Source organism: Amia ocellicauda, chromosome 3, assembly GCF_036373705.1.
Source record: "Amia ocellicauda isolate fAmiCal2 chromosome 3, fAmiCal2.hap1, whole genome shotgun sequence".
In the NCBI taxonomy this organism is placed as follows: Eukaryota; Metazoa; Chordata; class Actinopteri; order Amiiformes; family Amiidae; genus Amia; species Amia ocellicauda.
Window position 1 is genome coordinate 2,584,193 of NC_089852.1, and position 26,413 is coordinate 2,610,605.

A 26,413-nucleotide genomic window follows, 5' to 3' on the forward strand; every position below is an offset into this window, starting at 1 on the left:
GGTCAGGGACTATAGGGAATAAAGGTCAGTGTGTTTTTACTCTTAAGCAGTGAAGAATAGTTCACCCCCATATGTTCACCCCATGTCCTATAGGTTTTATTTGTATTATTATTATTTAACAAAGAAACATATATATGATATCACAGCTACAGCAAAACATGTGAGTGAAGATTGTAACTACATATAGTTATCTGCAGTTCATACAGGGATAACAATGAATTAGCCCAACTTCAGATTCTTTATATATGTATAAATGAATGGATTAACTACACTGACTGAATTCAATTTACTGCGGTGGCCTCCCCAGTCACCAGATCTCAATCCAATCGAGCGTCTGTGGGGGCAGATGGAACGAGTTATTCAGAGTAGAGATCCACCACCGGCCAATTTGCAACAACTATGGGAAGCGATGGAGTCAACATGGGCCAGCATTCCTGTGACACTCTTTCCGTACCTTGCTGAGTCTGTGCCCTGCCAAATTGAGGTCATTCTGAGGGCAAAACGGGGAGCAACTCGCTATTGGGTTGGTGTATCTAATAAAGTAGCCACTCGGTGTGTATCTGCTGTTCCTGAAGGACTGAATTATTGCAGGTAACATTAAAAGCGGAGAATAAAAGAACAGCACAGAGTATGCAGGGAGAGCTCTCGAAATTGTGCATTACAAAGGAGCCCGCAGGCAGTTAGTTATAAATGTCAGTAATGATGTGTCTCAGAAGCAATGCAATTTTTTGTTTCAACTAGCAATTTAAGTAAAAATGAAAGAGTGCAATTTGTGACATAAGAGTGCTTGTGGCAGGCAGCGAAGAAAACACGGCATTCACAGCACCATTGTTAAAGATGCTTCTTAACCGAAAACAACCCCCCGACGGTCGCCCTTTCTTACGGAGGGAGATTGCTTCCCGAGACTGGTCGGAGCTGCGTAGGAGGAACAGAGAAAATGTGTAATGATAGTCTTTGGTCACGGGAAATAGAGTTGTGGACAATGTTTGCGTTCTGAAGACAATGTTATCTCCCGCGCAGCTGAGATGAGCTGTAACCCTTCGGGAGCTTATCGGCCGTGGCTCTCGTTGCTAGGCTTCAAACGGGTTCGTGGCAGACTTCATAATGACAGGTTTTCATAACCCTCGCTGGGAAGGGCTTGTGTCACATTTGCCCAAAAGGTGTAAATTAAACAAAGCGATGGTTCAGGCGAGGAACAGACTTTCTCCTGTCGAACTACACAATTCACATTTGAACACACTTGACCATCTTAGTGCTTGTCTAACTCACGATCCATATCCTGTGATAAGACAATAAAGAATATTTAAATTGAGATCAACTGCAGTGCATTGTTTATTAATCTTCATCCTAGAGGACAGGGTGTGACATCTGTCTGTCTGTCTGTCCCTCTGTCTTGATAAAACCACTGATTCGCCATACATAATGAGGGCATTCTCCAGTGTAAATGCAAAAGAGTCCAACTAGACCCCAAAGAGCTTGTCTTTTGGTGACTCTTCCCTGGAACACAAGCCTGATGTCTGAAGTATTTAGGTTTCGATGCTAACCAACCTACAACGTTCTCTTGCTGTCACTCCAGAAGCCATAGCAGACGGTCAGCATATGGTATAAGGTCAGCTGATGTAATCTTTAATAATCTTTTTAATATTGTGCATACCTGAAATAGTGGGATGTGTTTAAAACTCTCAGTGGCCTGGGTATGAAGTGAAATAGCAACACAAACTTGAGAAGCACATTTAGCATGGCGTGAGGAGAGTTATTTTTAATGCTGAGAAACGGTTCAAACGGTTCTGTCACTGTAATGCATTTTTAATTATGCCTCCCAAAATGCTTAATCCACATTTAAATGAGTACATTTCTCGTCATCTTTGCCTCTCCTTCCTCTGCCTTTGCTCAGAGTTAAGATCTCTCTTTCTCAGACAGAGATAAATGAACCTAATGAGAATAATTATGGAGTACAATATTTTGTTTCATGTCTGGTTTTCGTGCCCACCGGTCATTTTCAAAAAGAGACCTTCCACCGGAGAGCTTTATTGATTTCTTTTTATAGAAAGTTATAGAAAGGTTTAACTAACTGCAAAGGGGAAAGGGGTCTTACAGGACCAGCTGTTCCAGCAGCAAACTCATTTATTCTAACTGTAACTCTGAAAGTACCGTGAGTAATTAAAGTAAGAGACTATGGTATCTGGAAAATAATAAGATGACACTAATTGGTCCTTAACATTGTGTTCTTCGCCGTTCTAAAAACGTAAATAAATAATTTAATGCAATGACAACAGCGCTGAACCCAAACCCCTTCTGATTTCGGTAAAATGCTCTCATCGTGAGTCAGTTCCAGGAAAAATGGTTCCCTAATTTCTATGCGGAGGTTTTTACCAAGTTATAATTATTCTGCTTGTCAAACATAATCTTATTCTGATTAACAACGATAAGAGAAGTGATAGTTTTATGTAAAAGATTTAACATCTGTTGCACTGGTGGTGCACAAAACATTTTTGAGACCTTATATGCACTATAGAGAGCTAGATTATAAACACAAAAAGCATTTATTTACATTAGAAAGTGTTCGTATTAAAGCATTAAACTAATTAAACTAAACTAAACTAATGAAGGAAGATTAATTTTACATTTTTAAATGTGTGCCACAGGGTGATTAACTACAACTGAAATTGTTAAATCAAGCAGTTGTTGGAAATATATTTGGTTTAATGGGGTTCATCTGAATGTTGCATCCTTGTGACGATTACGTGAGATACATTTTTCAGAACAGAACACGAAGGAAGCGTTATATTTTCAATGGGAACACCCCAGTAAACCCTACTGTCTACTGAGGGTAGTTTAGAAACAAACCTTTACACATTAAAATCTGAGTGCAAGTCCTCCCATTCCCTGAAGAGAAGCACGTGTGTCCAGCCCTTATTACTCTCATAATACTGCTCTCTCATGGATTTGATTTGACTTATTGAAGCGTTTAGCGTTATAACTCCATCTCAACTGTTAGTTCTGCAAATCCCTTGAATTTGAAACAGAATCAAACGGCAGTACAGAAGTTCTTTAATCTTACAGAGACACAATCCTGAGGTCAGCAGCCGGACAGCTTTTCATAACCCGCGAAGCACCTGTAATTTTCTTTCTTTCTCCGTCCAACAGCTATTGACAGATTCAGTCCAGTGGCTTTGATGTCGACCCAGAATGAAAAGCATTCGGGGGAATGATTGCTCTTCTGATGTTTAATTGTGGCATGTTACAGAGAGAGAAGTCAAGACACATTTGCATTTTTGGTCCCGAATGTTTGGTGGGCTGAGTCACATGCTCTCCTGTGACCCACTTCCTGCCCTCTTTCCCTCTTTTCCTTACTCCTCCTTTCCGACCCATTGCATGGCACTGCGATAGAGACCTAAATCTCTGGTCATGTTTCCTGTAGTTTCCACACAGTCACACACACAGACAAAAAAAACAAGTGTACATATAGGGTTGACTAGTTTGCACCCTTAAAACAATTGAACAATGTAAAAGTATTGTTTAAGAAAGACCTGTACGTGAAGGCCTATGAATTCAGAGTGAGAGTAAAAGGTGGAGAGAGAGAGGGAAAGAGAGAGGGAGGGAGGGAGAGAGGGAGAGATTGAATGAGCCTGAGTTTTTCAACTAGCAGCAAAATTCAACGGGCTGAGAAATAGCTTTTAGCTCTAATATGCATATGAAGGTTATGCTGTATGGTTTTGCTCGCAGTAGAAAGTCCCATGAGATCTCAGAGAACACTATAGTGTGCAGCTTGTATGCGTGCTTTATGTGAATTGGATGTCATAGATGGTGATCTCCAGACCCTACAGATTAGCAGCCTGGACACTCATTCAGTGATGCCCCTCTTTGTGCCAGAGTGATGAAACAGGGACAGGAATGCAGACTGAGGGCTAATGCACAGATCCCCTGACAGCTGGGCAGCTGTTTCAGTACAGCTCCCTGCAATGGAGTTCATGTGTCAAGTGCAAATTCAAATACTCCCGTGGCAGAGGTTTTTATTCATACCATTTCGACGAAGAAGTGCTACAAGAAGGGTTGTATTTGCCGCTCCCACACACACGCACACTTGAACAGATGCCAAATACTGTAATTTTAATCAACTGTTTATCAGAAAGGTGATCTGTGTCCACCGCTCCACCATTGGGTCCAGAGATGGGGACCGCTCCCATCATGCATCAGTCCCCATTTTGCTAATATAGGCTGCCCAGATCCATCCATTATTTTCATTATTACTGCATCTAGTTGAGGCTTAGCCCTTAATAGGCTTTGACCTCTGGGCTGGCTTCCTCAGCGGTCCGCTGCTGGCCCCACAGTTTGGTTAAATGGTAATCCCTCCCCATTTGGGAAGTATCCTCGACTCGAAAGATACCAATCGGTGGCGAATGCACCCCTGGTTATCTGGGAAAGAGGATACTACTCGAAGGCTGCAAGGTTGTGTGGGAGTCTCTTGGCTTCTGGCAAAACGTGGCTGGGTCACTGTGCATCATAGTGCCTGAGTGACAGCACACTGTGGCCAATAGGCAGCTTTGTTACACAAACATACGTTCCCTGAGGTGCCATAGTGATGACATAGGTCCCCTCCCACTCTGGGTAATCTCCTGTTTCTCAGAGAACCAACCTACCGTTCGCAGGATGTTTGAAAAAGAAAAAGGGATTTTCATCTCCCTGCCATGGTATGAAACGCACACTAGGGAGTGTATACAAACACTACTGGTTTGTTTTACCAGTGAGGTCTGCTGATGGTTGCATTACAGGATCCTCAGAGAGACGATTATGTACAGTAAGAACGGTACAGCAGCTGAAATGGTTGTTTAACATAAATATTATTTGCATATGTGGAAGGCATACTAAACGCTGTACTTAAATCACACGAGAGTGAAAAATTCTGTGGGTTTCTCTGCGCGGTGGGCGAATACAGACGCTGATGTAATCGGAGTGATACAGCATTCACCTTGACATCATGGCCCAGCGCAACCTGAGAGGCGCGCTGTGGGGCGGTGTGTGTCTGCTGATGTTAATTCTGGGATGACACTTAAGCCAAAGATTGAATTAATCATGGTAGGGCTAGTGCTGTCCTGTGAGCTGGAACTGTGATTGCAAGTATACGCACTGTTTACATACGGCATGGATATAAATGCAGTCCTTAACACAGATGCACCCCCGACGCGCCGGTTCGTCGCTCATTCGACTGCCCGTCTCACAGCCTCTCCACATGCAGGCTGCCTCGCACGGGAACCCTTTCTTGTGCTGCTTTTAAAAGCATTTTAGAGACTGCAGGCGGTTTGCTTTTCCCTTTCATGGGCTCCGTGTTGCCTCCATTACAAGATGTCAGTGGAGCCATCCGCAGAAGACGTACTGTACAAACGCAGGACTAATGTACTGCAGCACAATAACGGGCCAGATAAAAAATAGTGGTTTAATGGCTTCGGAGGGGTAAACGTGTTTCCAGGCGGCACATTAACTCGGATCCTGATTTAAGGTTCCTGCTTTAGACGTCTAGGCGGCGACGTGTGGCAGAATCCGACAAAGGCCCCGGAAGGATGTGATGGTTTGATTAAAAAGTGCTCCTTTAGATACCGCATAAACATATCTCGCTGCCCATGGATTTATTTTGTATCATGCAGGTGTAAGACTAAATAATCAACAAACTAGGGATGGGCATTTGATTTATCCTTAATTTTCTTTGAGTATTCGAATATTTAAAAACAAATCTAGTGGGTTGGGTGTGTTAGCATTACTGTGTGAGAGTTTATTTTTAGATTTAATGTAGACAAAGACTTGATTCAACTACCTTAACAAGTAATTGAATACTAGAGACCCTTCGTATACTCAAATACTTGTGACTTTTACAGTATTTTCAGTTCATTCAATCTGGCGCTTCTCAGAGAACTAACACAGCACATTGGTAGTAGCTTTATCTTGTTTTTTGAACAGTGGGGTAATACAAAATGTGCTGCCGTCAGAAAGGCTCTGAAAGGAGGGAGCAGCATCTGTCAACTCTGTGCCTCCCCGAGCCCAGCATGAAGCAACACAGGCTGCATCGCCACCCGTCTCCGTGTCGTATCTCCACAGGCATGCATTAAACCTGCACAGGTCCCCCGACTCGTAAAGGACCGTTAAGTGACTGGCAATAAGTGCCTGTGACTAAATTGTCCACGAATCATCTTGTGTGTGATCCCGAACCTTTCAAAGTTGCAGATCTGAAGGAAAGTAAAGTCATTGCTAATTAATCGCTTGCAAACTTGGCAGTTGGTCATTTGTTAGTTTAATGTCCCAGTACATTCCAAGGAAAAGGCAGGAATGCACAACACGTAAACAGCGACCCCCCACCTTGCCCTGGACACCTAACAGAGACATTTCTGCAATTTGACACCAGCTGTTCGGGGGATTGGAACGGGTCTGCGAGGACCCAGGTGCCTGTGTTGTTGTCTGTTTTTCAGATGTATTCATCTGTTGTTTCAGCTGGAAGTTTATCAAAAGGATTTACAAAAATCTTCGCCATTAAGTGTCTGGTTTCTGGCATAGTTTTATGTCCCTTAGAAATCGTGTTTCCTTTACTCAAATGAGCAGTTGGCTTGATTCCCCTGCCTTTGAGTTTATAAGAAAATAAGAACATAAGAAAGTGTCCAATCGAGAGGAGCCCATTCACCTCATCGTGCTCGTTTGGTGTCCATTAATACCTAAGTGATCAAGGATCCTATCCAGTCTGTTTTTGAATGTTCCCAAACTGTCTCTTCAGCCACATCGCTGGGGAGTTTGTTCAGATTGTGACGCCTCTCTGTGTGAAGAAGTGTCTCCTGTTTTCTGTCTTGAATGCCTTGAAGCCCAATTTCCATTAGTGTCCCCGGGTGCGTGTGTCCCTGCTGATCTGGAAAAGCTCCTCTGGTTTGATGTGGTCGATTGCCTTTCATGATTTTGAAGACTTGGATCAAGTCCCCACGTAGTCTCCTCTTTTCCAGGGTGAAAAGGTTCAGGTCATCAGTCTCTCAGTAGGGCGTTCCCTTCAGACCTGGAATAAGTCTGGTTGCTCTCCTCTGAACTGCCTCTAGAGCAGCGATATCTTTCTTGAAGTGTGGAGCCCAGAACTGTGCACAGTATTCCAGTTTCAGGGGTTTCTGGTGAAATCCAGGGCGCAGTAAATATCCTGGGCTCGGCCGCGGCCGCAGCAGGCACCCCATTCGAGTCCCCATTGCCATGGAAATGCTGTGCTCACCGCTTGGCTCAATCCAATTTCCATAGGCTGAGCTGAGCTGAGACTAGAAGCCAATATTGATGGATTTTGAGACTAAATCTACCTGCCCTCCCGCTTCTATTAAGTAGTTTTTTCTGGGGGCGAGCTGTAGATTCTTTTAATAATAATAACAAAACTAGTATTAATACTGCTTCTACTGCTACTAAACCCTGATATCTTATTACTTTGTACATCAAAAGGTGATATCTGTAGCAGTTATATGTGGGATTATGCATTAAAGGTTGGTCGATCATTGAAGATTGGCAGGCTGGGACCTCTGTGTCCTTTATTTCCCTGTGCGATATCATAGCCTATTTTGATGCGCCCTGTGCAGTTAAACCGAGAGAAACGGACACCGACACCTATTTTCTTCTTCTATGGCTCCTAATTGAAATTGTTATCCCGTCCCGCCCGTCTTCAATCCATTCAAATCCTTTCATCTGGAGAGAGAGAAATACGTATGATCGATGCTGTCTGTGAAGGAGGCAAGAGGCAACGAAGCACAGACGGGACGAATGCGCATCATCGTGATCGGTCTCATTTAATTCCTGGCTGCAGCTGGTTTAACTCCCGAACGTACTGATATATAATCGTGATAGATGCTAAAGTGCTCTCGCCCGGTGCTGCTCAAGCCACAACATTACTGACAATAATAGACTGGGGTCACAATACGAAATTAATTTCCGAGCTGGATCAGTGTCGGTGCCGTGTAGCTCTTAATTGCACACCACTACCATTTACCTTGCTATTGGCGCAGCTCGCGCAAATGACAGAAGACAATGATGTGTTCAAATAGTCGGGTGGTGTTTTTCATCTTCCTGTTTGGCAATGATAACTCACGCCGAACCGACCAGACTGCCCATGGTTTGATTTGTCTCACTCGGGGAGGAAAGAGGTGAAACTTTGCTTTGCTTTGCTCCCTTCCTCTCCTCGTGAATCTTAGCTCAGTGGATTCTTCCAGCTGATGGAGCATTTCTGCCCAGAAGGCCGGTGGCCCCCTCAGCTGTGCTCTGTGCCCACTCAGCCAGACTGATGCATGCCATCCTCAGCTGGGTGGCAGCTCTTTCTTTATTCCTTCACCCTGCTCGTCGACAGTGCGGTGCTGGGGATGCGGACTTGGAGACGTTGTGTGGCATTTGCACATTTCAAGTGCAAACAACTCATTTACTCAATTTTGTGTTTTCCCCGTTTCTGTTCTTTGGTTTCAAGTCATCGCTTCCCCTCTCTCCCTCCCCAGGCGTCCCCCAAAGCTTTCTTTTCGGATGGCAGTAAGAGGCAGCCTCCTGTGACTCTCTCTCTTTTTCTTTATCGTGTGAGACTATTTTTATGAGTGTGCCGGGGTGCAGATTGCGAACCCGTTATTTGGCTCATCAGCCAAATAAGCAGCGATACACAACTCCAAGGACTCAGTACAAAATCCGAAGATAATAGTTCTCAGTCTCCGGGGCTTAGATGTTAACTTGAATCCATTTTGTTCGTTTTCTCTTAACATGCAGTTGAGGCATGATCAGTGTTTTATTGTTTTTTTAAACACACATTTTTGTTTGGTATGTTTCTGATGTGTAAAATACATTTGTGATCAGCTCAGAAAGTAGAGAGAGAGAGAGAGAGACAGAGAGAGAGAGGAGAGTTATCAGTAGTCGGCTGATTGATTAGCCATCATCCCACAGTCGATGCTTGGAAATTCTTCCAGTCAATTAATGTTAATAACTTATTGATTGCCAACTGAGCTTTGCCTCATAATCTTCCCCACACTTTGTCATCTCAGCAGGGTGTTAATGGCTTACAGTGGAGTAGCAGCACCTTTAGCCAAACACTGAAATAGACATCAGATTTTAATATTAATAATCATTATTATAATAATTACTTGGTATCGGGGGCTCTTTGTGTTCCTGAGGGACTCCATTCCCATCCAGGTTTATTGTACTTTTCATAATATTGATAAAAGCTGCCCATTGTGGCTCCGCTAATACCCAGTTACAGCACAGTGATTAATCTGTGCAGGCCGTGATAATGGGACCGTGGCTCTCATCTCATACGTTCACTGTGGGGGAAAACAGAAAGCCAACTATACCGTTATTATCCAGATTTAATGTGCTTTCACATTTATCGCAGTTAAACTGGGTCAGAATCAGTCAACAGCAATAACCTTCCGGGGGGTGCAGTAGAAAGACGGGGGGATGAGAAATCTCTCTTTTCTTAAACCGAGAGTCAGAAGAATTAGTGCCCTTATTACTGATGTATTTCAAACGTTTGAAAACTTCCTCTAACCAAGAACACTTTGTGCATTAGGGCGAACAAGTCTTGGTGGTTTAACTTTCCTGGCTTTCATTGGGGGAAGGACACACCTTCCTTGTTGCACTTCTCTCTTGAGGAGTGGTTGAAGCTGAAAATTTGGGAACATTTCAATTTGGAAACATTCAAAACAGACTGGATAGGATCCTTGATCACTTAGTTATTAATGGCCACCAAAGGAGCACGATGGGGCGAATGGCCTCCTCTCGATTGGACACTTTCTTATATTCTTATGTTCTTATGATTCCTTTCTGGCATCATCTCAGTTGTACGCCGGCTGTGCCTGTGTTGGTAGGATCTCGGCAGGTTTGTTGGAAGTGTTGTCTCTATGTTTTATGAACACTGAAATGAAGTTCCCCAGGCACACCTCCCGGTGCTGCTCTGAGAGAGTATAGATAGACACGCTGAGGAGAGAAGTCCGGGATGGTCAAGTGACTGACCCTGTGGACTGGGACAGTGGGTCAGGGGCAGCAGTTATGACTATGTTTGTGTAAGTGTAAATGTATAAGTTTACAACTATGATATTATATGCATTATATGACAACTACGTCAGCAATATCCTTTTGAGCTCATGGTTTTGAGAGACCACATACATTGCTGTTTAAAGTTTAAATTCCAAGATTAAAATCTGGCTGTGGATATCTTTCATTTAATATCTTGAAATTATGAAGTGATTTTATATTTTTTTTCTGGCGATCGATTCTCGGGCCCGTAAAAGATACGTCTGACACTGTAGCGTATCGTGTAAAAGCAAGGCTACACAGCCGAGCGCAATGTTCCTGATTTCAGCCACAGCTGTCAGAAGCACTGAATCCCAGCCACCCACTCGCTTCCTCACAATCGGACGGTTTACAAACTTTTTACATTCCCAGTTAAGTGAACTTGACAGATCGTTTTAAGAACAGTCATGCACTGCTTTTTTCTGTGTAAATTAGATTTGAAAATAATGAAGGATCACCGAGGTCAAAGAAACTTGTAGGCTTCCTAAATTCGAAGGCTTTAAAGACAATTTCTCTAATAGTGCCACAGTGTTTCAGCTGCACTGTTTCCTTTTAAAAGCACTGGCTTGGCTTTCAGAGAGCTTGATTACTTTATTCCTCTAATCAGCCCAAATGGTTTGTGTTTTTGTATTAAAGTGCACAGAACAAATAAAACAAAAGCCACTGGTACCACACTTATTTCAATATAAATAAACAAATCACATCCGCTACCATGTAAAAGCCATCCGTTCATTTAAACAGCAAGACTGGTGACCTATCCTGGGAGACGTCACGAATTGATTGGTGACAGCTGTGTAGCCATCTTTGCCGTTTATCCCTAAATGACTTCCTGAAAATCTCCTCTGTCTCTCTGTACCACCTCTTTATTCGTGATGAAAAAATCTTCTTTTACGAGGTGTGGTATCTATAGATGTATTGCGTGTCGACATTATCTCATATCACTGTCACAGAGGGGGATATTTCACTAAAAAATAGACAAGGTTTTTGTTTTTAAGTTTTTAGGGTGATGTGTGAACTCCTCGTTACTAGATTCCTTGGCTTGAAAACATAAAAGCAAGCAACTCCCACTTGCTGAAGGTCTTCTTTAAAAACAGAGACAGTTAGAAGCACAGCTTTTTTGAGGAGAGAAATGCTATAGAAACCAAACTGGTGTGCAAGTAACCAACGAGGTATCTGGAGTGAGTGGAAGTATGTCCTAGATTTTGGCAGCATCTCACATTCCTGCAATGCGTTCAAATCCAAACCTAATGTCATACGAATCACTTCTGAGTTTCCGATAATTAAAAGTGCTCGTGGTCCCCCTGCCTGGAGATCAATAGCAGTGCTGGGCTAGTCCTCGAATTGGTATTGAATGAAACTGAATACATTCAAGGTGATTAAAAAGCGCAGTACTTTAGCTTTGCTGGAGGACTGGAAAGCAGGGGAAATTATAATCTGATGTGCTTGTGGGGAAATTGCCCAGGATGCTTTTGGACTTTCCCTTTTAGCTTGTCCATTGTAAGAGTTGAGTTCTCTGTAATGTTCGTGAGTGGAGTGGAGTTATTGCATTAATCATTTTTTAAATTATTTATGCATGCCAAGAAAGGTTGTACACAGTGATGGTGTAACAACAGAATACATGAAGCGTCAAGAAACATAAGGGCATATTTTCAGTAAAAACTCAGCTCTATCAGTGGGTAATTGTGTGTAAAAATAACATAATATATTGTAAGTTGGCCCGGATAAGGGTGTCTGCTAAGAAATATTATAATAATCTCCTGTTTATTGTTAATTGAAATGTTCCTGAACAAGCAATTAAGAAACATTTGTTTTGTTTTTCTGTTGTGATTTTCAGAAAAAGGAATGGCTTTGCTTGAACTGCCAGACTCAAAGACTTCTCTCGGGAAGCCTGGGGGACGCACCACTTCCTGTCCCTCAGCCGTCTCCAAAACATCAGCCCACGGGCTCCCCACAGCACCAGGCGCCAGCGGCCAATCAGCAGCCGGCGTCGCAGCAGCCGCTGCAGAAAGGGCCCAGTCAGCAGCAGCAAGGTCCAAAGACGGCACAGCATCAGAAACCCCCCGCTTCTCAAGGGAGCGGTCCTTTCTCCCCAGCCAAGCATGGGGCCCCAGCGCAGGACAAACCACCTGCCCAGCCGGTGCCCGGTGTTACCAGTGAGGCCCAGAAACAGCAACACCCTGCGGTGAAGGAACGGATGACGCCCAAACCGGGAAAGGATTTTGAACCTCCAGCCGTCTCCAAAGAGATCAAACAGGCACCAAAGAAAGGCGGCCCTGAACCAATCACTGCTGTCCCTCCAGCAAAGGATGGAAAGAAAGCTGGAGAATCTCAGAAATCGAGGCATCATGATGTGAGTCTTTTTTTGCATTTGTTTTGTTTTATGTTCAATAAGACATGCAAAGTCACACATAAGTCATTAATAAGTCATACATCAGTGGAAAAATTACAACAAAACTTTTTATTATCGGTGAGGTGTGGATATTTTTATAACAGAATATGATGTAAGTGGTACAATGTAAGAAAACTTAAAGTGTTAAATTAAGATATAGCAAGTGGATCACAGTCCCTTGTATCACTGCTTTATACCTCCAGCTGACTGCAAAGGTCTCTTCTTTATCCTTATTATTCAGGAAAAGACTGACAAAATGTTGCTGATAAGGCAAATAAATGGATGATGGATTGATTCTAGCAACGACTAAAGCAGTGTCCTTTTGTGCATTTACAGTCTGAAGAACTGTCTCCTTCTGAATTACAATGAGGGGAATCACAAATGCTGTGGCAAGATAATACCGAGTAGCATATGCTTAATTCAGAGGTTTATTCAAGATTTTTGCCAGTGTTCTTCAAAGTGCGACTCAGCTGTAAAGTTAAATGATGGGAAATACAAATATCATACTATAACATTGTTTGGGCAATATAGGGGAAAATGGTTGAAAGAAACAGAATCCGTGAAGTTAAATGACCAATGTCTTCTTTCATCTTGCTTTGCCTATAGGATGCTAATAAATCCAGCACACAAGACTTGTCACGGAGTCCTCAGAGCCTCAGTGATACAGGCTACTCCTCTGATGGGATCTCCAGCTCCCAGAGTGAGATCACGGGACTGATCCAGGAAGAGGAGATGAAACTGAGTGAACGGGGGATTAGTGAGCACAGCCCTCCCAGTCCTTCTGAGATCACTAAACTTGAGAGCTCCATGCGGCCGCTGCTGGAGTCCAAGTCCATATCAGACCAGGAGCAGACTGGGCGGGGTAAACAGCACCATCACCATGACAGGGACGATCCAAAACAGAAACAGAGGCCTCGCTCCCTGTCCATCACCCCTGAGGCGTTTGACTCAGATGAGGAACTGGAGGACATTCTGGAGGAAGATGAGGACTCAGTGGAATGGGAGAACCAGCGCGACCGCAGGGACAGCATTGCTGAATCGTCGGACGACTTCAGCAGCAAGCTGCGTCATGACTATGTAGAGGACAGCAGTGAGAGTGGGTTCTCCCCTCTCCCGGCCAGGCCAAGAAAGACTGAGAAGGAGATGACAGACGAGGAGTTCATGAGAAGACAGATCTTAGAAATGAGTGCTGAGGAGGACAACATGGACGAAGATGAAGGCTATGGATACCCAAAACCAAAAAAGAGTCATAAGCACAGTACAGACTCTGTAAAAGACTCAAAACGCCGTCTGCCGCACAACTCTAGCAGCTTGTATGAAGAAGAAGGCAAGGGTCATGACGTGGCCTACAAAGGAAATGGTGAAGATGGAGAAGAAGACCTGATGGCTTCTCAAGGTGGGCTACGTCGCTTCAAGACCATTGAACTGAACAACACTAACAGTTATAGCCGTGAAATGGAGCTCAGCAGTGAGAATGACCTGAGCCTGGATCGGGAGCCAGAGCTGGAAATGGAGAGCTTGACTGGCTCTCCAGATGAGAGATCAAGGGGGGAGTATTCATCCACTCTACCTGCAACAACACCCAGCTACACGTCTGGCACTTCCCCGACATCTGTCTCCTCCATGGAGGAAGATAGTGACAGTAGTCCCAGTCGTAGGCAGAGGCTGGAGGAAGCCAAGCAGCAGAGGAAAGCCAGACACCGCTCCCATGGTCCCCTTCTGCCCACAATTGAGGATTCATCAGAGGAAGAGGAACTAAGAGAGGAAGAAGAGCTACTGAGGGAACAGGAGAAGATGCGGGAGGTTGAGCAGCAAAGGATCCGAAGCACAGCGAGGAAAACCAAGAGGGATAAAGAAGAGCTGAGGGCACAAAGACGGAGAGAGCGATCCAAAACCCCTCCGAGCAACCTCTCCCCCATTGAGGACGCATCCCCGACAGAAGAGCTGAGACAGGCGGCTGAGATGGAGGAGCTGCACAGGTCATCTTGTTCAGAGTATTCACCGTCCATTGATTCGGAAGCAGAAGGATTTGAGATGATAGCTTCCAAGCTATACAAGTCTGGCAGTGAGTACAACCTACCAACGTTTATGTCACTCTACTCCCCAACTGAGAAGCCAACCACCACCTCAGCGACCTCTGGCAGCAAACCGCTCAAAAGCGCAGAAGAGGTGTATGAGGAGATGATGAGGAAAGCAGAAATGCTGCAAAAGCAACAGAAGCAGCAGACACAACAGGTGAAGCAAGGGAGTCAGTATAGTAATACTTATCAACAGGAAGATTTCAGAAGTACAGGGAATCAGAACAGCTACCAGTATCAATACGAGGAGGACTATGGCTACAGCAAAGAAATGGGGGCACCTCAGCCTGGCTACCAAAACAATGTGACAAAGACGGAGAATATTTACAAAGAGATCCTTCAGACATCTCAAAGCATCTCCAAAATGCACCAGTCTTCCACCCTGGACATGAGCTTGCAACAGCAAGAAAGCCATCGGATGGGTGGTGATGACTCTTTCCAAGAAAAGCAGCTTTTAGATACTGGTTCAGCATTTGCTAAACTTCTGGAACAAAACAATGCCCTCCTCACACCTGGCACAAGCCCCACACAGCTTTCAGCCCCCGTTTCATTTTCCTCGTCAGGAACTGATATGAGTGGAGCTGGAGGGAGAGGTATTCCTGATGTCCGCGTTACACAGCATTTTTCTAAAGATGCCCAAAAAGACAGAATTAGGAGCCACAGCACAGTAAGCACTGCAGGTTCTACTGTTGTCACAACTATAGCTTCTTATGGTGTATATAGTAGGGAACCAATAACTACAGCTCAGACCTCCACCACTCAAACTGTAACTTCCAGTAGTTCCTTTGTAGGGTATGGGCGCCACACTGGAAGTGCTGGTGGTGCCTCTACTATCTCCAGCAGAATTGCAGAGTATACTCAGGCCTATAGTCAAAGGGACAGCACTGGAATGAGAGCTGGAGAAAGTAAGGGGATCCAAGTTAGAGACAGTTCACAAGTTGTAGCTGAGCCAGGGGGTGTCAACCTTACATCCAAAGTCTATTCGTACTTCAAAGGCACCAGTCCACCCCTTTCCCCATCCGCGTCCCCGACACAGAGTCCTATTCATTCCCCTTCCAGAATGGCCACGTCTGAGTTCTCAACCCAAACCTTTGGCTCTGGCATCTCAGGGCCTCCATCTGGCTCTGGTGCTTCTTCTCCAGTGATGGCACAGGGTACCCAGACACCTCACCAGTCTGCTTCCCCTCGCCTCACGAGGCAACAGTCCTCACAAGATTCACCCTTTATGGTCATAACACTGGGGTCCGAGGCTACTAGTCCGAGTAAGCCATTGACTGTCAACTCATCCACCTCTCCTCTCTCTTCGCCAACTAGACTGAGCCGTCAACAGACACTTCACGGTTATGGCCAGTCGTCAAGTTCCCCATCTTCGCCACAGCATCAACACCAACAATCACCGCAGCACTCCTTGTACAAGACACAGACTGACAGAGGATCAATATCCAAAGTGCATGTTGGCACCAGTACTGTCACCACTGCTACCACTTATAGCCGTGGATCCCTATCCATGGAAAATATATCCTTGTGTAGAATCTCCACTGTTCCTGGAACGTCCAGGGTGGAACAAGGCCAGAGGCTTCCTGGTGGGAGTGTGGTCGATTTAAGGACGGCTACAAAGCCAGCCCCAATCATCATGACAGATCAGGGTATGGACTTAACATCTGTTGCAACAGAAAGTCGCAAGTACTCTGTTGGTTCGGAAGGAAGTCCCAGCCGCCATTCTACCACTGTACAGCCCTTAATTATGAATCTGAATGCTCAAGAACATCCTCATGTGGCTATATCTACTGCAACAACAGTGAGCATCACGGTGGCAGCATCTATGTTCATTTCCCAGCCAAAGCCACCCTTGGTTTATGGTGACCCCTTCCACAACCGGCTAGACTTTGGCCAAGGATCTGGATCGGCAGTGTGTCTGTCTCAGGGCAAGAAACAGTCTGATCCATCCATCCCAAAGATAGATGCCAAGCTAGAAGACCTGGGCATTCAGCAGCAGCAACTGCAGCAGCAACAGCAGCAACTGCAGCAGCAGCAACAACAGCTAGAACAGCAGCTTCAACAACATCACCAACAGCAGCAACAACTGCAGCAGCAGCAAGCCTCATTTGCCAGGTATAACCTAGCAAATCAAGTCCAACCATTGCTCAAGAAAGACATGATGGTGAGTCAGACCAGTAATGCTCAGGCTGGGGTCAGTGTCAGTGCAATGCCTAGAGCATCTCCACTCCTCGATCAAGCAGCACCAACAGCTGGCATCCCTCCTGCTCCTCCACTTGACCTCTATACTGGAGTTCCTTTAGAATTAAAGAGTCAGACTCCCATGTTGTCAGGAGTCAAACCCCACGTCATGATGGTGCAACTGGATAATGCTTCCCAGGGTGCAGCAGTGACCCAGCTTGTGAAACCAGAAGAGCCGCCCGATGCCCTGGATCTTACTGGCATTAAAGCAGAAAACCAGGTAGCCTGCTGTGATGTGGTCTACAAATTCCCCTTTGGTGGCAGCTGCACGGGACCTTTTTCTCAAAAACCCAAGGTACCCGAGAAAACGCCTGCGTCAGAACCCCCCCAGAGCAGCCGTCCTCCTTCTGCTCCTCAATTCTATGGAAACAGGGCACAGGAGCCCAGCCAAGACTACCAGTACCGTGATCAGATAGTGGCTAGCCACGGTTTAATGGACGACCGCAAACCTTACCCTCTCCCTTTCGCTGGACGTTTGCATCCATCCATGTCTGACACCAATCTTGCTGAGGCTGGGCTATATTATTACCAGACAAAGGGTGACCCCAGTGGTGGCCCTGGGGACCTGGCAGTAGACCTGAGCACAATGAAACAATCCTATGGTGCCAGCTTCTCTGATGGGGGGTATCTCGGTTTGGGAATGCAGTATGGGTCCTACACAGATCTCCGTCATCAGGGTGATATCATGAGCCAGCCATTGCCAATGCGCAGATACAGCTCCATGTCTAATATCAACACCGATTACAGTTACTCGTCCCGTGACCTTTCTAATTTCCAAGAGTCTAACTTGGCTCAATACAGCGCCACCACGGCAAGAGAAATCAGCAGAATGTGCGCAGCTCTAAATTCAATGGACCAGTTTGGAGGAAGATTCGGTAATAACCCAGAGCTCATGCAGTATGGCTCTTCGGGCGGAGGCGGCCCAGGGGGAAGACTCAATCTCCTCTCTGGCCAACAAAGCCTGGCATCCATGAAGGCCAACCTGATGTATGGCTCTAACCTTCCAGATGGACGGCAGGCCGCACATGGTCAAGCTTATGGCAATCTGGCACAGTTCAATGCAGCCAACGCTAGGCAAGCAGGTATACGGGCTATGTATCCCTCAGCAGTCAGAGCTGCAGATGGCATGATCTATTCCACCATCAATACACCTATAGCCTCTACCTTGCCAATCACTACCCAGCCTGCTTCCGTCCTGCGGCCTATGCTGAGAGGTCTTTATAGACCTTACCCCACTGGGAACATGACAGCTGTACCTTTGGCCAGCCTTAGCAGGTTGCCTCACGTAACTCCCAGGATGCCTCTGTCCTCCCAAGGACCTTACCGTTACCCTCCTCCCAACCGTTTTCCAACTGCCCCTGTGACTGCCACTGCAGCTCCCACCACAACATCCTCAGAGACACCTGTTTACCTAGGGAAACCTTCAGGAACCCCTGCCGTATCCAGTTCCATTCATATGGTCTCGTCCATACCTGTAGCCCAACCTGTGAGCCACATGGGGGTGCCAAGTGTGCAAGCAGGTGGTGCCCTGACAACAGCAATGCCTATGGCACAGCCTTTCGGCATGTCCACCAACCAACAACAACCCGCAATGCACCTTCAAAGCCAGATGCCACTACAGCAGCACCAACAGCACCAACAGCAGCACCAACAGCAGCACCAACAGCACCTTCAGACACAGCCCCAGACTCAACCCCAAAGTCAGCCCCAGATGCAGGCACAGATGCAGCCCCAAACCCAGCCCCAGATGCAGGCACAAATGCAGCCTCAAACCCAGCCCCAGATGCAGGCACAGATGCAGGCACAGATGCAGCCTCAAACCCAGCCCCAGATGCAGGCACAGATGCAGTCCCAAACCCAGCCCCAGATGCAGTCACAGATGCAGTCCCAAACCCAGCCCCAGATGCAGGCACAGATGCAGCCCCAAATGCAAGCACAGATACAACCCCAATCCCAGCCCCAAATGCAGCCCCATACCCAGTCCCAGATGCAGGCACAGATGCAGGCACAGATGCAGCCCCAAATGCAGCCCCAGATGCAGCCCCAGATGCAGCATCTACCACAACCACAGACTCAGCCACAAACCCAACCACAAACTCAGCCTCAGGCTGCACCACTTCAGCCGGCCAGCACCACCAATAGCGGCAATGCGGAAAAGGACAAGGAAGAGGAGAGACTGCGCAGACAGCAGGAGCAGTTGCTGAATTTCGAGCGTGAACGCGTGGAGCTGGAGAAACTGCGACAGATGCGGCTGCAGGAAGAACTGGAGAGAGAGAGGCTGGAACTGCAGCGTCACCGAGAGAAAGAACAGATGCTCGTGCATCGTGAAATCCAGGAGCTGCACACCATCAAGCAGCAGGTGCTTCAGCAGCAGCAGGTGGAGAGGGAGACTCAGCTGGTCATGCAAAGAGAGCAACTGGCCCAGCAGAAGATACAGTTAGACCAGATACAGTCTCTGCAGCAGCAGCTACAGCAGCAGTTGGAAGAGCAGAAGAGGCAGAAAGCTGCTGCAGCAGCCGCGGCTGCAGCAGCTGCAACTGGGGGAACGACTGCTGCACCGGCTACCATACAGGGGGTAGCAGTAGTTGGAGGAAGTACTCCGCAGGGGTACTCTCTTGTGTGTGACCAAACTGGCAGGCTGATTCAGCAAGAAGTGCCACCTGAACTGCAGAGGACAATGTGCCAAAATGGACAGTTCTGGCATGTAGAAGGAGGAGTTATCCAAGCAGTTATGCCGCCGAGACCCTTGCCCAGCTCTGCTTCTGAAATGTCACTAAGAAATGAGGAGCACATGGAGACACGGTCTATGAAAAAGCAGAACTCAATGCCTCGCCTCAGAGATGGGGCAGAAGTTGAGGAGAGCCACCACTCTGTGAAACGAATCGCTGACAGCAGTGTGCAGACCGACGATGAAGACGGAGAAGAAAGGTTCTACATGTCAAGGCGGAGACGCACCAGGCGCAGCGTTGACTGCAGCGTACAGACCGACGACGAAGACAACGGTGAGTGGGAGCAGCCAGTGCGAAGGAGACGCTCACGTTTCTCGAAACACTCTGATTCTGGCTCCGACAGCAAAGCCGATGCATCCAAAGGCACATCGAGCATCGCCATTCAGACGATCAGCGATCGCTCATGCCAGACTGATCCGGACCAGTTAGGGAGAGTCTCTCCAGCCATTCACATAACAACACCTGACCCCAAAGTGGAGATCATCCACTACATTTCAGCCCCAGAAAGGAACCAGAAAGGGGAAAGCCTAGCCTGCCAGACAGAACCGGAGGCCCAGTCACAAGGAGTGGTTATTCCCCAACTCACCGTGCCCACCACCATCACTCCTTACTCCACCAACATCCAGCTGGTCACTTCGGGCCCACTTGATCCCCTGTCTCCACGGCTACAAGGGGTGGCCAAGTTCGAGAAGAGGAAACCAGATCCCCTGGAGATTGGCTACCAGTCCCACCACTTACACAATGAGTCCCTTTCCAGTCTGATTCGCCAGCCCCCCAAGTCACCTCAGGTGCTTTACTCCCCGGTCTCCCCCCTCTCCCCACATCGGCTCCTAGAGACGTCCTTCTCCTCCAGCGAGCGTCTCAACAAAGCACATGTCACCCCACAGAAGCACTTCACGGCCGAGTCTCCCCAGCGTCAGCAGACCCTGCCCCGGCCCATCAAGACAATGCAGCGGTCCATGTCGGACCCCAAACCCATCAGCCCCACTACAGAAGACCCCTCCAAGGCCAAATTCTCCTTGTACCAACAGCAGGCTCTTCAAAATAGCCAGGTAAATAAGAATGCCATCAACTACAAACCATGTTAGGTAGCTTTTTCTGCATTCAAAAAAGTGGGGCTGAATGACTCATATGCAATATTGTTTAATTGAATCACGCTGTCTTCAGATTTATGTGTCAATGTTACTGTCCATTCATTGAAGACACCATTGCAAGGTACTGTTCTTGTTCGCATTAAAGCTTCCATTACATTTTGTCCCACCCATTTTTCCTTATACGTTTATTTTAAAAGATGTTTGAACTGACTGAGAACTCATCTGTATTGCATGCTATGTCACATGGTAATTTTCCAAATTCCATTGACAAATACATGTGTGCAGGAATAGCTGCCACTTGAAGTAATTTTCATAACATAAACACCATCAACATTACTCAAATTGAATCTCTCTGATGGGGCCCTACAAACACCTCCTTGCATTCTTCTAAAGAGGAGTTCTTTCTATTTTTCTAATACATCTGAGACCAATTCTGTACTCTTCAAAGATATAGGGCCCAGTCTGACCGCTGATTAGGTGCTGCAAAATGACATCTGGCAATAATTAATTGTGACGTGGACTTCAGTTTTCCATTGGCTCTACTGTGGAAACATCTTTTTAAAAACCACAGCACAGTTGATAGCATAAGTGCACCAGAACTGTGGCATCAGAGAGAATGACAGACTGTTCACAAGGGTACAGCTGTCCCCAGCAGCTACCCAGCATGCTCCTGCCTAAATCTAGCAAATCCTTAACTACGAGTGGCGGACGAAATGTTCAGGTGGTGTATATGGTCCAACCCCGCTGTTCTTCATGATGTTCATTAGCAATGTGAGCAAGATTTCAGCCTGCATTGCTGAATCACAGGCAGACTATTGCATTTTCCATTACAGAGTATTCAAGGAAGACATAGACTGTACTAAGGCAGTGTAAAATAAACTGTACAGAAGATAAGGAAAATGGCAAACTCAAAATGTAAAGAAAAAATCTGTTACTGTGGACATTGAGATGCTGACTCTTGCATATTTTCTTGGATTATGATTCTGAGTCTACCCCAGCTTTTAAAAATAGTAAGTAATTATTTTTTGTAAACTTCGGTTTGTGATGCATTTGGATTTTCAAAATTAATCTCATTCTTTGGATATGACATTTTGCTCCGTATTTCTGTTTGATTTCGACAGCTCTTGATACTGTTTTATTTTTCTGCTCAGGATGTTAACTGCTCTGTGTGCCATGGTTGTGTAAAGATTTATACAGATGATCAAAAATTGTAGGTCCCTTTATTTAATCAGATAAATTAACCAGTTTAGATCATGTAACTGTATTTGTGTTAACTTTAAAAAATATTACATTTTATACAACTGTACTTATTGGTCTCACTTATGCAGTAAATGATCTACATTTACTCTGATCTGTCTACTATTAGTCAGGAATTGTCTAAATTATATGTACATTTTGATAGGTGGGAGGTTTTATTGTACAATTTTAACTGAATTCTTAAGCATAATTTCTCACATTTTAACAGTATGAATTGCTTTCTATTTTACATTTGTTCTTGTACTACTCCAGTTGTGTTGTTGAGACCTTAATCATTTAAATATATACAGCAATAGGAATAATGTAATGCAGTCAGTATGTAAAGTATAAATGGAAACTATTCAGTTAATTTGCTATTTCTGCTAAGTTATATTTTACATTTTATAAAAAGTACATTTATATTTCTAATGTAGCTTACTGCATAAATGTATGAAGAAAGATTTTTTAAACTATTTTATATTAACAACGTAATGATACTAAATGTTGTAGTCAGTGTTCTGCAGAGTAACCGATCACCTCTCTGCCCTCTCTTTGGTCTTTCAGTTGTCAGCTTTACAACAGAGCTCACTCATCCGGAAAGTAAAGAGAACTTTGCCCAGCCCCCCTCCTGAGGAAGCACATCACCCCATTGCCACCCCACCTCTTCCTCAGATGTATGTTCCTACCATGCCCCAAAAAGTGGGGCCAAGGCCAGTCCAGGCCACCAAGGCCAGCCTACTCAAGGACATTACCCATGAACTCAAGGTGGTTGAACAAGAATCCACCAAGTTACGCAAACAGCAGGCAGAGCTGGAGGAGGAGGAGAAGGAGATTGATGCCAAACTTCGCTATCTGGAGCTTGGCATCACTCAACGGAAAGAGACCTTGCTGAAGGAGAGGGAAAGGAGAGAGCTAGCCTATATCCGGTGCATGGGAGATACCCGTGACTATATGTCAGATAGCGAGTTGAGCAATATACGAATTGCCACAACCTATGAAGGCAATGGCCTACTGACAAGACCAAGCACAGCTCCCTTAAACCAGTTCACAGAGGTGCCCACGGCACAGTATCCTCCTACCACCTCACCCTATGTCACCTATCAGTATCCACAAACCCAGGCCGCACCACAGGCAACCACCGCCTACCAGCAAACCGGTTTCCAGCCCCCTCAGTATGCAACAGTCACCAATACTCAACCTCCACAAAATACATTTCAAACACACCACCCTCCTCAACCGTACCAGGCACAGGGCACATTTCCACAACATAGCTACACCCAGAACCAACCCTACCAGACAGACTTGGGTGTGCAGAACCACCCAGGGTTTCAGCCTCCTCCTGCTCCTTACCAAACACAGACAACATACCCAAGCCAAACACCCTACCAGCCTGGCCAGAACATACCTTTCCAACCGCAGGCTGAAATCCTTACTGTCCACCAGAAGCCACGGCAGACCTCCCTGGCTGATCTAGAACAGAAGATGCCTACAAACTATGAAGTGATCAGCAACCCCACTGTGGTGGTCACTTCCACAGCTCAAGATGTCACCTATACATCCACGACTGCGGCCAATAACTATGGACAGTATAAGCCTCCTGAGACCACCCTGTCTGACCGGATCCACACGGCAGAGAGTCCCACGTCCGCCTACTCCTCTGAAGGCCTCTACACCAATCTGGAGCAGAATATTCCCCGCAATTATGTCATGATTGACGACATCAGTGAGCTGACCAAAGAGAACATGGGCACATCATCAGAGATGCACAAGTCTGACACGCACAGCCACTCAGCCAACGGGCGGTACGGGAAGGATCGGTGCGATCTGAGCGAGAACGGGAGCTCCACAAGGGGGAGCTCCTACTCCAGGGCTGAGGAAGAATCTGAAGAAGACCTGTATGATCATCATGGCAGGGGTAAGAACAGCAGCAGCTACCACCAGCGAGGTGGAGACAATCATGGCAGAATGGGCAGCAGCAGCAGTAGTGTGGGTGGGGGATCCTCCTATTACTATGATGACTACAAGCACTCCTCACGGCCAGACAAGCATGGATCTAGTATGGGAATCCAGAAGCATTCATCCAAGAACCTGGCCCCAGCAGTGGTGTCCTCCAAGCGCAGCAAGCACAGGAAGCAAAGCATGGAGCAGAAGATTTCCAAGTTCTCGCCAATCGAGGAAGCGAAAGACGTGGAGTCTGACTTAGCCTCTTATACCATCACCACGTCCTCAGGTGGCAGCTGCAGTGTCATGTCCAGAGCTAAGAAGCTGCAGGAAGACATCACATATGGCTTAAAGAAGAACGTCTATGATCAGCAAAAGTATTATGGCATGTCTAGCCGCGAGGTCTTGGAGGAAGATGACCACATATACAGCACCGGCAGGTCAAGGTCCACCGGCTATGGCATGGACAAGATTTCCTCCAGGGATTCAGGCAATCACCGAAGCAAGTCCTATGAAAGGGACACCATGGAGCGATCCCAGAGAGGCAGCCACAGCCGCGGCCGGCCATCGATGCGCTCCCAGCACTCTGAGGAGGAGAGTCCGCTCAGCCCCTTGGGGAAGCCCATGGGCGTTGGGCGAGGCTCTGTAGGGCCGGAGCCACCTGACAGCCGCAATCAGTTTGGCTCCAGCCATTCCCTGCCCGACGTGCAGGATCATATCAAGGACATTCCCAGAAGTCATGTCTACAAACCTGACGATGCTTACATCATAGACGATATGCACTGTGCTGTGTCTGACAGTGAAGGTAAATGGTGCTGAATGCCAAACACTATCAACCTTAAGCCCCCCACCCAAAAGAAAGTGCATGCCAAGATTGCATCTTGAAGCAAACGACTTGCGTCTGAAGTGACTGTTAATCTGTCTGCTGTGTCCATGGCTGAACCTGCATGTGCCTGATTTTTTTTCTACTCTATCGCATGTGATGAGCTGCATCTTGTGTTTTTCTGTTGATATAAACAGCATCATTTTGGAGTGTTTGTGTCTGGTGACGTGTCGTGTTGTCTTGTGGAATTTCATGTCTGTTTTATCTTAGTTTTTTTGGTTCTGTTTTCTTCTTTGGGTTTTGTCCTCCATGTTTTTCTTTAAATGTGTGCCCAGAGGATTTGCATTCTGCATGTTGTAAAGCACGGCGTATCTTATTTCCCTTGCATGGCTTCAGTCTGCTCACCTTTCTCCCCAACGGATATGGAGATTGACTGTGATCTATGTTTGATTTCCAAAGCCTATCATTTGGGACAGGAGGAGACCGACTGGTTTGAAAAGCCTCGGGAGAGATCGAGGCATTACAGCAGCGGTGGCAGCGGGCATTCGTCCTCCCAGAGAAGGAACCATGTTAAGCACACATACCATGACTACGATGAGCCTCCTGATGAGGACCTATGGCAGCAGGACGACTACGGTCAACCACGGCATTCCTCCACCTCCTCCCGGGACCACAGGCACCACGGCAGCAATTCGGGGAGACACTCGTCCTCGTCACGCCACTCCTCGGAAGAGCCCAGGTCCTCCAGGTCATCCAAAGGCCACTCGAAGGACCCCTCCGTGCGGCACGACTCCAGGCCGGTGTCCTCCTCTTCGTCCCAGAAGCGGAGCCAGCCGACTGACTCCCGCTCCTCGCAGGGCTACCACTCCTCGGATTACTCCCGCCAGCCCTCCAGCCACCACCACGGCTCCTCCGAGGGCCAGAGGGTGCAGAAGCAGCCGTCGTCGTCCCACCATCAGCAGTCCCAGCCGCAGGCGCCGCCACAGCAGCAGCTGCAGTCATCCCGGAAGCAAGACCATCAGCCCACGTCCTCGAGGCAGCAGCCATCCAGCCAGCAATCTTCCAGGCAGCCCCAGTCCCAGCAACAATCGGGACGGCAGCCGACATCGCAGCAGCAAGAGAGTCTGCAGCAGCAAGGGCAGCAGGGACCGCAGGCACGCAGCCAGCAGCAGCAGGGGCCGACGTCTGCAGCCAGGCAACCGCAGATGCAGCCGCAGATGCAGCCGCAGATGCAGCCGCAGATGCAGCCACAGATGCAGCCACAGATGCAGCCGCAGCCTGTCTCTGCGCAGCAACAGCCAGTGCAGGCTCAGCAGCAACAAGCCAAGCCTGGCACGGCTGCAGCCCGTCAGCCACAAGCTACCCTCCCGCCGGCAACCGCGGTAAGTGGACGAACAGTGTTGTTTTATTATATCAAATCCTCATTCATCAATTCAGTGTGTTGGTGGCAGTGGTGGGATTGGAGCTTCCTGTTATACTTAAGTTCTTCTCAGTCACCACTTAGCTGACATTACAAAAAATGTTTCAGTAGAGAACCTTCATTAAAATATATAATCATAATATATCAAGAAGACTAATTTTAATCTTATTGATGGCAGGTTTGTTCCTTAGGACATGGTTCAATAGCATGTTCACAGGGGTTATGCATAACGGGTTGTGTTCTGTTATGATATGCTTGTTTACTAACAGCAAGATGATGCGTCTAATTAGTACCACCAAGCCTCCTAATTATGTGCATTGTTTTCCCAATAAGAAATCACTTTGGCCTGTATAATACACACATTTTTTTAAAGTACGCAAAAAAAACCACGATTTCCTACACACGGTTTGTTTTGATTGTC

At 46.6% G+C, this 26,413-nt stretch overlaps 2 protein-coding genes across 2 annotated transcripts in view; both read left to right on the forward strand.

Moving 5' to 3' along the window:
• The window catches only part of bsna (bassoon presynaptic cytomatrix protein a), a gene marked incomplete at its 3' end in the record, with an annotated part of 41,005 nt that extends 22,269 nt beyond the window's left edge, over positions 1 to 18,736 (forward strand). Inside the window, exons 3-4 of the mRNA XM_066699874.1 lie at positions 11,963 to 12,394; positions 13,040 to 18,736. Coding sequence (XP_066555971.1) covers positions 11,963 to 12,394; positions 13,040 to 18,736 — 6,129 coding nt within the window. The remainder of the gene's footprint in view (positions 1 to 11,962; positions 12,395 to 13,039) is intronic.
• Positions 18,714 to 26,413, forward strand: part of LOC136731820 (protein bassoon-like) — a 29,306-nt gene continuing 21,606 nt past the window's right edge. Inside the window, exons 1-3 of the mRNA XM_066697710.1 lie at positions 18,714 to 20,530; positions 22,373 to 24,554; positions 25,032 to 25,954. Coding sequence (XP_066553807.1) covers positions 18,737 to 20,530; positions 22,373 to 24,554; positions 25,032 to 25,954 — 4,899 coding nt within the window. The 5' untranslated portion in view covers positions 18,714 to 18,736. The remainder of the gene's footprint in view (positions 20,531 to 22,372; positions 24,555 to 25,031; positions 25,955 to 26,413) is intronic.